At 30.2% G+C, this 11686-nt stretch overlaps 1 protein-coding gene across 2 annotated transcripts; it reads right to left on the reverse strand.

Moving 5' to 3' along the window:
• Positions 1-468: 468 nt before the first annotated feature.
• On the reverse strand, positions 469-6575 carry LOC112782812 (UDP-rhamnose/UDP-galactose transporter 4). Of its 2 annotated transcripts, none has more exons than XM_025825416.3 (6): positions 6228-6575; positions 5181-5413; positions 3253-3437; positions 2906-3106; positions 2371-2532; positions 469-1085 (listed from the first exon to the last, which is right to left on the reverse strand). In XM_025825416.3, exons 2-6 carry the CDS (start codon positions 5308-5310, stop codon positions 762-764), a joined length of 1002 nt encoding a protein of 333 aa, XP_025681201.1. In that variant the 5' UTR covers positions 5311-5413; positions 6228-6575; the 3' UTR covers positions 469-761. The 2 variants fall into 2 exon arrangements, 1 of the variants encoding a protein (XP_025681201.1); XR_011878255.1 differs by having other exon boundaries at positions 581-1085; positions 2220-2532.
• Positions 6576-11686: the final 5111 nt, after the last annotated feature.

The following is an 11686-nucleotide window of genomic DNA, read 5'->3' on the forward strand; positions in this document are numbered from 1 at the left end:
CTGTTGTTGGGACCATAGTCAAGTGAATCTTAAGAAAACCTTCCAGAAAGGAACTTCAATTATTCAGGATTACACTACCCCCAATCCCACCTAACATAATGTTAGGCATTTATTAGGCTCTTTATTCAACTTTGGCCATCGCCAGAACCTGATTAGTATACATACCATACATTGTCATAATGTAATGGGGTATATAGATTTCACTTCGATTAGATACCTGATAAAGCACACGAGTTACCTTACCTCATCCTCTTTAGTAAGTTAAAACCATGAACAATTAAAGCTTCATTTAATTTAGTGCATAGAATCCAAGGCCCGCATATATCAGTGATATCAAAAAATTTCATTTCTGCCATGTTAAGCATGTCCATCCCTGGAAGGTCAGGCCACATACACACATTCCTTGTATTTTTGATTTATTTGTTTTTTGTCAATTATATTAAACATTATAGTACATTACTATGAAAGTAGCTGTAACATTTTTTGTATATATAAAAAAAGAAATTGGGAACACAATGTAAAATATTTTCCCTCCGTTTAACAAATAACTGTAATCTCGCCCCCTCCCTCCAAAACAAAATAACACAAAAGCAAATATTAAATGATTATGATCCATAAATAATTCAGCATTTCCTTGACCAGTAAATAAAATTAATCAACTGACCTAAAAGGACACCTGAATTTTCCGAACTTCATCAAAAGATTCACTACTGAATACTCTCTCTCTTCTTGTGAACTTATACTATAATTTTTCCTATTTTCTATACCTTCTCATCTGGTTCAGAGGATACAGGTAGTGAACTATAATCTTGAGTTTTAGGAAGGGAAAAGCTACGGCGCTCCTTCCCCCCTGGCTTAGAAGAAGCATTGCCATACCAGATCATTCCCGCTATTGCAATGACCATACCTAGAATTACTTGTAGATTGAGACCTTCTTTTCCAAAGAAGATGAATCCTAAGATCAGGACCAGAATTGTCTTCATATGGCCGAGGACTTGGAATGATACAGCTGTAAACCTACCAATGCATATGAACTGGCTGAGGTTTGTCCCTACCGCGATAGAGCAAGACAAAATGATGAACAACTGCAGACAAGAAGACCGGCTCAGTTTAATAATGGTGTTCCATGTGTATATAAATTTGGAAGATTCACAAACTTGACATTGTTTACATATTTGGAATTTGGATACTCTCCTTTTACTTAGAAAATGATAGCCGCATTTCCAAAGAAATAATTGTCCATGCACAAGAAAGAGTTGGTCCAACTATAGAATAAGTTGTTTGTTTCAAAAAGAGAGAGTAATTTTCTGGAGGAAATGTTGGGATCCAAATTAATCTAATAATAACTGGAAAGATAACTAGAATCAAATTTGGATATGATGCAAATCAAGTATGGGACCATCAGAAAATGTGTATATTGAAATTGAAAGTTTCATGTGTATAAATCTTCAAGCATTCACTATTATTACATATATAAATTAGGACTTTTTTGAGCCTACCAGTCAGAGATGAAGGAGGTTGAGAATCATCATTGGCAAATCAGGGTAGATAAAACACAGAACTCATGAATATAAAAAATTACTGTACATCGAATAAGAGATGGAGAAAAAATAAAAAATAAGAGAGAGAGAGAGAGAGAGAGAGAGAGAGAGAGAGAGAGAGAGAGAGAGAGAGAGAGAGAGAGAGAAAAGATTTTCTGCAGAAACATAATTGTATAGATATAATTAAGTCTTGAAGCTTTACAATAAACTTATAATAGAACAATGCTCCTTTAGAGTGAGCTTGTTTCTAGAGTGAGAAAACTGATGGAGCATCCACCTTGGAATCATTTTGTGAGTTATGAATATGATTAATATAAATAGCATTGTTCTAACATCTAAGAGAAACTACCATTAGCTTATGCACTTTAGAGACATGTTTCTTTTACTGAAGTCTTATCTAGAATTCTAGATTCCAAAGGATAGTCTTATGAACCAACAAATTTGCAGAAAGATCCTTGTAGAATTTCGGATTGCAAGCAATGCTTACTAGGCTTAAAACAGATGGTTGAGAAGCATTGTAAATGAGTTAAGATTTAGCCATAGTCAACCAAGGGTTTTATATCTACTTGATACTAAATATAGGCAGTAGAGCTTGGCAAGCGGTTTTTCATAATACGCAACAGGTAGAATGTGATAATCTATAATGAGCAGGAGAATCTTAATGTAAGTGATACGCACTTACGCACTGCATGGCTAGTTCCTTGGTGCTAGAGTATCCACCAGAAAAATATGACAGGGCCAACCTGATATAAATAACTTTCACTAGCTTCTGCTTACCTCCCTCCTCACAGCAAAAAATTTAGAAGAAACGGAAAGACATGAAACTTACAATGGATGTCAAACTATAGCCATAGGCATCAACTCGTTTGCTTGTCAACCAATAGTCCAGAAAGGGGCCTACTAGCAGTAAACTAGCTGCCTGTGCTGGTGCAGTCTGGCCCAACAAGTTAAATGATCCAATAGAATACTTTCTTTGAAGGTAATGTACATACTGCATAAAAGGTAATGTAAAATATCAGCTCAAAAAATCAAGATCATGAGACCCAGATATAACAGGAAGAGTAAGAATTGTAATCAACTAAAATAAGTTATCTGGGTCTTCCAAAGAAGCATCCAAGAATACTGTTTGTGAAAAAACCCTAGATAAACAAACAAATTGTTGTAGGTCATCCAATTCATCATGTTTAGATCTACAACAAGCTGGTTATTTCTTAATACATGAATGTTACCAACAAGCATTGTGAATCTGAAAGTGAACATTTTATCTATTTAGAATTTCCTTCTTATGACAGGAATTTACTTTGACGAGATTTTATTTTCCAACCAAGACTGAGGGTTTTGTAAAGTTTTAGCGTGTTACTTACATATTGCTGCAGTGCTGTGCTCCAAACTCCTACTACAGCAGCTATGAAACCCTTAGCATTGACGCTGACATCAGTTACTGTACAAACAGCGACACCAAGCAGAACCAAAAGAATACTAAGCTTTGTGTCTCTTGAATATCTCACATTGTCAAAAACAACTTCCAGGAAACAAGATACTGGGATCATACTCAGCTTGGCAATCTGACAATTTCATTTCAAAGGAAACAATAATTATAAATACTTATCTCCAATGCAAGAAGTGATTATTATAAGCCCAAAAGACTGACTTTGATTTTATTTTATTTTGTTTTGCACAAAGAGGATTTTGAAAGAAGTCCAGAAGGTACCTGATAGAAACCAACAGAGTTCCACATTAAACTCACATTCATTCCCACAATGGAGAAATTTGCAAATAAAACAAATTTGATGATATCAGATGATTGAAGATGAGCGCTTTGGATATATCCAAGTGATTTAAGAATGGTAGTCAACAAAGTTGTTGTGACAAAATGCAGACCAGTCAAAGTTGTAGCTGCAAAGTAGCATAATTAGCATTTTCTGGCGCAGCCACGTTAAGACCAACACTAGGGCAAAACTTCAGTAGTTTACAACATCAGAAGAAACCAAAACCAAATTCCACTTAGCTGTGCTACCTAGAAGAGGTTTTTAATTGGTCATCCGATGTTATTCTCATTATTTTAAGACTTTCAATAAATGACAGTACTGTGATTATCAGTCTCAGAACGAAAATGGTGCAGATGAAGCAGTAGTTTCAAGAAAGTTTTCCTAATCAAAACTAAATTTAATGCTTATCTTCAATGTGGTGACAGGTTTTTTGGATTTCAAAGAAACTTAATGTAGTGTATTCTTTCTTTCATTCCCTCCATATGATGTTTTAAAGAGCAATGGTCGTGCTTTGAACGCCACAACAACAATAATAACAACAACAAAGGCTTATCTCCATAGGTAGGGTTCAGTTACATGGATCAAATGACGTAATTGTATCATATGTCATGTTTAAGTGAAAGTGTTTACACATAGATCTCTTTTGACTGCCTCTTGTAGTCTTGTATGATCCTTTTAGGTTTTCCTCTATCTTTCGTCACGTCTATCTTCCATTTGAGCTACCCTTCTAATTGAATGTTCTAATGATATTCTCCCCACATGTCCAAACCACCTAAGAAGAGATTCTACAATCTTTTCAACGGTAGGCGCTACTCCAACTTTCTCTCTTATGTCCTCATTCCTTATTTTGTCTTGTTTGGCTGCTCATTCATCTAGGTATCCTCATCTCTACCACACTAAACTTAAGCTCATGCTCACTCCTTGTTGTCCGACACTCTGTTTCATATAACAGTTGGTCTATTTTTTTTTCTCCAATTTTCACTTCTCTATTAGTGTTTCTCTCCTATATATTCCATTTTACTATGACTTGTACACAAATCAATTACCTCTTAAAGCTTCTTTCTACAAATCTAGCTTCTGGTTTAAATCTTCCTTTGATTCTCACATAAAGATGATATCATCAGCAAAAAACACACTCCATGGTACGGATTCTTGGATATGCTTAGTAAACACTTCCAAAACCAATGTGAATGCCATATCAAACAAAGAACAAGTCCTTGGTTTAGCTGTCCTTTATTGTGAATAAAAAGTCCAATAAGCTTGTGAGGTTACAATTTCAGCATATAGGGTGAAAGAATAACATTAACGACCCATTTGCCCAGATTTTTTTTTGATGTCTGTTGTTAACTATACCTAAGTTTGATGTTTACAAGCATCTTCAATGCCAAATTGTAACCTATTCAGCTAGAACTACCAAGAAACCAACCCTCTCTTATATATTCTCTTTTATTGCAATGAAATTTCTATTTCATAATAATAAATATAAAAGAAAGACACCTCCAAAATTGCAGTTTAGAATAGTTTCTAACCCAGTTCCATGCTAACATTAAATTTACAAGTCTATCATCAGGTCATTTATATACCTAGGTCAAATTGCTAAAGTTGTACAATCTAAATTAAGCTACCTGATAATATTAGAGTGAAACACACATGAAACATCAAGTTTAGAATAGAAGCACATGATAGAATCTTTCTTCTTTACACCTTCACACACACATGGACACATATTTCATGGCAAAAATATACACAAAAGTTGGTAGTTAATGAAATAACACAAACATAATGAGCATGGAAACTTCTAATTTAGTAAATTAAAGGCATGACCAAAAAAAAAAAATAGTAGAAGAAAATAATCATGATGGAGCCATACCAAAACTGAAACCATAAGTAGCCATCAATGCTTTATTCACAAGGATTATTCCTACAGATGTGACTACATTGAACAACCATGATGCTGCATCAAGGGTAGCCTTCCTGTCGCCCTTGCTTGCAGAAGACATATTAAACTATAGCTTCCAACTCAAAAACCGGTTATCTCACCAGTCACGGCTTCACTTTCATATGAAGGAATGTATCACTAAGTTTGGAATCCCAAAATTTTATCTGTATTAAACGAAAAATAGGTCACCAGAACTGAAACACATATTGTATAAATAAAGTAGAATTTCATACGGCTTCACAGATACCCCCATCCAGAGGATTAGACACACCTTCTTTGGCCAAAACATAACGGAAAAAGGGGGAAACATAAATAAAAATGTTAAAGTCATTAAATTACCTCATAACATCCTAATTGTAACTTGAAAAATGATAGAGGATCTATATATACAGGCCTAACAGCTTTGTCTTTCTTTGTTTTTTTTTTTATTTAACTAATTGAACCATATCACATCAAGTTAATAAATGTTCCTATTATTAATTACTAATTAGCATATTCACTCTTTACCTATTTACTTAAAATCAATTGTTTAAACAAAAAAAGGAAAAATGAAAATACATAATAGAGCTGCAATCATGAACTATGATCTAACTACAATCATGATCCAACATTCTCAGGGACACAATTCATCTAAGGAAAACCAATTTAACCGTGAAATTAAACCAGAATTAGACAGTTCATTCCAGATCCGTTACTCTCTTCACATACGCAGTAAATTCGAAGCTGATTTGAACTCTAAGGTGAACACAAATCAGGAAACCATTATAAAAGCAGAAATAACTTGAGCAATAAGTTAAGCTAAAACCGAATCAAGAAACACGGATCCGCGATCCCTAAACAAGTACTGATCCAGTAAGAAACCACAGCAAAAGTTCTCAAAACGAAATGAGAAAAAAAAGAAAGTAGCATAGAACACAATAATAAACGAAGCAAGTTGAATCAAGTTTTGTTGAATTGTGAAGGGAATAAACGACGCACCGTTTTGGTGGATGGGGAGATGAGAAGAGGTGAAGGAAAGTAGTAGTAGCTGCAGAAATGTGAAGAGCAGTGTCGTCGGAGAGAAAAACCAAAGAACGCAGCGCAACGCAGCGTTTTGGGGTTCTTTGGTTCTCTCTCTCTTTTCTGTGTTGTGTTTGATGTTAGAGTTTTAGGGGTTGTGCGAGTGTGAGTTTGGTTTTTAAATTGGAAAATGCAGCTGCTTTTGTAACGTCCAGATTCAGTGATCGACGAAAGGAAAGGTGAGGTGAGGTGAGTTGCCAGGAAAGCTTCTACAACTGAGTAAACGGAATTTCGTCAAATCATTAACTCAAAGATAATTTGGTCAACAAGTCTACACCCGTGATAATTATTACCATTTTGTGATAATTAATTATTTATTAAAATATCTTTAACAATTTTTTTTTATTAATATCTTTGAACAATGTATTTAATAAAAGGTGAGTTTTATGGTGTCTTCGTTATGGTATCTAAATTGCCTAACTTCCCTTTTAAAATAAAAAATAAAATGTTTAAAATAAAAGTAAATCATATAAAATTTATTAAATATTATTTATTCACTTTTTTTAGTAACTTAGATATAAAGTGATAGACACCATAGCATTTTCCTTAATAAAATTAGAAAAAATTTTATTTTATTAATTTAATCTAATAGAAATTAATTCTGTAAAACCTGCGCACGTTTTAAACAAATTATATTTAGGACAATTCACCTCATTAAACCAAATGCATATCAATATTACTTGAATGTTTTAAATTAAAAAATGTAACGTTAAAGTCTCAAAGCATATTTCTATATAAATCGAATTGATTAAATTCGATTGATTGAAACACAAAGTAAATCCAATCCAATGGATTCGAATTAGGTGAAAAATGTTACTGAACAAAAATCGAATCAAGTGGATTCGATTTAAGTACATGATTAAAATGGTAGCAAATGGAATGAATTTGTTTCGATTTATAAGTAAGAGTGAATCGAATTCAATAGATTCGATTTAGCCAACTGTAAAAACGTTCAAGGTAATCCGAAACCAATAGATTCGATTTGATGGTTTTATAAATCAACACCCATTGTTTCGATTTACTAATTGTTTTCATGTCTCATACTTCGATTTATATATTATTGACATTTTTTTCTTCCATTTTATCATTATTTCACATACAATTTTTATAAGTACACTTTTTTTTTATCTATTATTTCATCAAATTGCATTGAGTGTCTATTATGTACATCTTTATATTTTATATATAATATTTTATATATAGTATTTTTACTTTATATCAATTTTAAATTTATAGATTTTCTAATTTATAAAAAATAGTGAGAATAAGTAGAAATAGTATCATTTATATAAATAATTAGAATAAAAAAGTTAAGTTAAAAGTATAATTTAGATTTTAAAATAAGTTAAACAATATTTATATATAATTGCATAACGATTAATTTAGTATTTAATTTTTGATATATATATATATATATATAATATTTTTACTAAAAATATGAGTAGTAATAGTACAAAAATGTCAAAAATCTCTAAAACAAGAAGTACATAAAATACCAAAAATTTATAATAATAAAAATTTAAAAGTATTACATTTTTTGTTTTTTTTTTATATTGTTAATACTTTTGAGTTTTTATTATTATACATCTTTGGTATTTTGTGTACCCCTATAAATCGAAGTATGGGACATGGAAACAACTAGTAAATCGAAACAATGAGTGTCTATTTACAAAACCATCAAATCTATTGAATTCCTTTGGAGTTTTTTCAGTTGGCTAAATCGAATCTATTAAATTCGATTTACTCTTACTTATAAATCGAAACAAATTCATTCGATTTGCTACCATTTTAACTATGCATTTAAATCGAATTCACTTAATTCGATTTTTATTCAGCAACATTTTTCACCTAATTCAAATCCATTGAATTCGATTTACTTCGTGTTTCAATAAATCGAATTTAATCAATTCGATTTATATAAAAATATGCTTTGAAATTTTGACGTTGCATTTTTTGGTGTGATATTCAAGTAATATTGATATGTATTTGATTTAATGAGGTAAATTGACCTTATATTTATAAAGGTTTAACTATTATGTATTTTAAAGATATAATTATTAATAAAAAATTTTAAATTTTTTATTCTAGTAAATGCACGATAATAACATCGGAAACCAACTTTTTTTTTATATATTTCAAGCAACAAAAAATGATTAATAATTTAACGTTTAAAGAGACTAAATGTTAAGTGTATTTGGGAATAAATTCTTTTAATTGTTAAAAAAAATTGAGAGAATAAAGTATGATCTCTAACTCTTTATTATTCTTTTTTTTTTATATATTTTTTTTAATTTTACTTATAAAATTAATGGTGAGAGATTACATTTTATTTTCTTAATTATTAAAAAATACTGAGAGGATCCATTCTCTATAGTTAATTACTTATACACACATCCCATATAAATAATAGATAGAGACAAATTAAATTGGACACAATGATATATAATTTAAATATCACCACTCGGCTAATTGATACCTTGGATTACTTATTGACATTGTTATGTTAGTCCGGGGAATGATGTTAGCAGCCCACCCGAAATATAAATTCCATAGGCCATTTAAGTGCGAGTTATAGGTATAATTTTCTTTATATGTTTGGTGTCAAATTTTGCTTTTGATGTCATTTTCTCATTCATTTCATTGGTGTGAGTGAAATAATCCCATGCCTTTCGTTCTTGTCCATGTGGTGTTTATTATGAAGAAGAAATTATGCCGTCCTTCTTCTTTTTCCCACATCAATCAAAGATGTTTGATTGTTTCGGCAAGTTTTGTTAAGAATGATGTTGAGTATAACTCGTTTCGGCAAGTTTTGTTATGAACGAAATAAAGTGATAATATTAGGTGTAATAAGTGTATAATTATAAATATTACGTATATAAAATTATACGTGTTAAGTTTAATAAATAACTTTATTATCTCTTTAGTATTGATTATTATTAATTCATACTATTAATAATCTTTTATTATGATCAAAGTCATAACCCCAATTCAAGTAAACAACAATTGTTATATGGTTATAGAGCTTTATAAAGTTTATAAAAACATTTTTTCTATTAATATGAATAAGTTATGGCTGCTCCGTAAATATTTTTATTAAGTCAAAAGTTGCACTTTTTGTTAATTAAATATATCTGAAAATTTTATTTATTATATTATATTATATATATATATATATATATATATATATATATATATATATATATAATTTTGATTTAGAATTAAGCAATTATGACCACAAATACATTAATTATTGTCGAATTTATCATAAAAAAATTCGACTATAATTGCTCAATTTAATTTTTTACAAAATATTATCTTCGGATTACAATTTTCAACGCTAAATTCGTCGCAATAATGCGGTACAAAACATGTTTAAATATCGTGAAATATTACCATCATATTTTTCGTGAAAATAATCCGATAGTAAGGTGTTTAATTGAAATTTACTGTTTTCATCAAAAAGATTTATCACTACTATAACACTACAAGATACACGAAAAATTACAGCGGTTTTTGTTGGAGATTTACGACAGTTTTTAACCGCCGCAAAATAACATGCCAGCGGTTCGATAACCAAAGTTGATAAATTTGTTGTAAATCCAATCCAAAATTCGAAACCATCTTCTTCCCCTTTTACTTCTACACGCAGTGTCTTCTTGATGCAGACACAACCAAAGTTGATCATGGGATGAGCATTGACAACAAAATTGAGTTTGATATCCAAGATTCTAAAAACCGATTCGAATCGGTTGGTTAGACCGATCAGATAAAAAACTGTTAATATTTTCAATTTGGATTACAAGTAAAATTGCTGAAGTTTAAAGCTGATATAAAATAAAAAAATCAGTAAAAAATTGATCAGTCGAATCGAATAAAAAATCGGTCAATTTTTATTAAAGCCAATAAATGACACCATTTATTCTCCATCTCTCGACTGAGCTTCCTTTTTTTTCCGTTGTCGTCTTTAGCCCATCGAGAGAGAGAGAGAGAGAGAGAGAGAGAGAGAGAGAGAGAGAGAGAGAGAGAGAGAGAGAGAGAGAGAGAGAGAGAGAGAGAGAGCACCGACTGCAATATTTTTTAACCAATTGCTATAAATGACGAGATGTGCACTATGATTATAGAGGCTAGAGACCTATATTTGAGTATTGAGCTAAATTTGAAGTTCAAACATTAAACTTTTTTTTCTCCTTATAAAATATTTTTGGAGAGAGAGCGCATATGAGTTGCTGCACCGACTGTAATATTTTTTAACCAATTACTATAAGGTAGTGTTTGGTGGAGAGACAGAGACGGAAAGACTAAGACTGAGAGATAAAGACTAAGAGACAGAGATTTAAATAAATCTCAGTATTCTGTTTGGTGCAAAGTGGGAGATAGAAATTGAAATAAGAATGAAATTCTAATTTAATTTGTACAAAGGATAAAATTGAAATTAATTAATTGAAATGAAGGTATTTTAGGTATAAAATGTTATTAAAGTTTCAGTCTCCATCTCTAAAAAATTTAGTCCCATGTGTCCCCATTTTTTGGAGGTACTGAAATACTGAAATTTTGGAGACAGAGACAGAAATTTTAGTACCAGTCTCTGAACCAACAAACATGATACTGAGTCTCAATCTCCTAGTCTCTGTCTCAATACCTCAAAACAAACGCTACCTAAATGACGAGATGTGCTATATTTGAGCATTGGACTAAATTTAAAATCCAAAAATTAAACATTTTTCTCCTCATTTATAAGACATATTTTTTGAGAAGTAGCAGATTTTAATAAGTATGAATGAAACTGTGAGAGCTTTCATAAATAATAACTATTTACTATTTAGTATATAGATGTATTTAGACATAGTTATAATATTTTAAGATTGTTTAAATTAAATATATATTAAAAAATTATTTATTAATTATTTATTGTTAATAAATAAATAAATACAATCAAAAAGACTTCTTTAAGAAAAAGAAGACTTCTTTTGGTTTTCGTTAATATTTATTTATTTATTTTGATTTTATCATAATTATATTTATTTTTAAAATATTCATACATTACATTTAAATATTTAATTTAAATTAAATATATTTTAAAAATTAAAGAATATATAAAATATTTTTTTAAATAAAAATTCATGAACTAAAATAGAATTACATTGATAATATAAATATATTTTTTGTGTGTACTTAATCTTTATATTTTATGTAATATCTAATATCATGAATTTTATAAATATGTAAATTTTGATTCTGATATTTGACTTTTGTATTCTACTTATATAGGCGTATGAGATTTTGATTAGTATTGTATTTTTAATTTTTATATTTTTAGATTTTAGATTAGAATATATCTATATTTTTGTGCATTTATTTGTAATTTTATATATTATTTT

Source organism: Arachis hypogaea, chromosome 20, assembly GCF_003086295.3.
Source record: "Arachis hypogaea cultivar Tifrunner chromosome 20, arahy.Tifrunner.gnm2.J5K5, whole genome shotgun sequence".
Taxonomy (NCBI): domain Eukaryota; kingdom Viridiplantae; phylum Streptophyta; class Magnoliopsida; order Fabales; family Fabaceae; genus Arachis; species Arachis hypogaea.

Coding starts and splice junctions, on each gene's coding strand:
- LOC112782812 (XM_025825416.3), bottom strand. CDS start 5,310: ATGTCTTCTGCAAGCAAGGGCGACAGGAAGGCTACCCTTGATGCAGCA. Junction 3,107..3,252: donor ACTCTGTTGGTTTCTATCAG/GTACCTTCTGGA, acceptor TGAAATTGTCAG/ATTGCCAAGCTGAGTATGAT. Junction 2,533..2,905: donor GCACAGCACTGCAGCAATAT/GTAAGTAACACG, acceptor CCTTTTATGCAG/TATGTACATTACCTTCAAAG.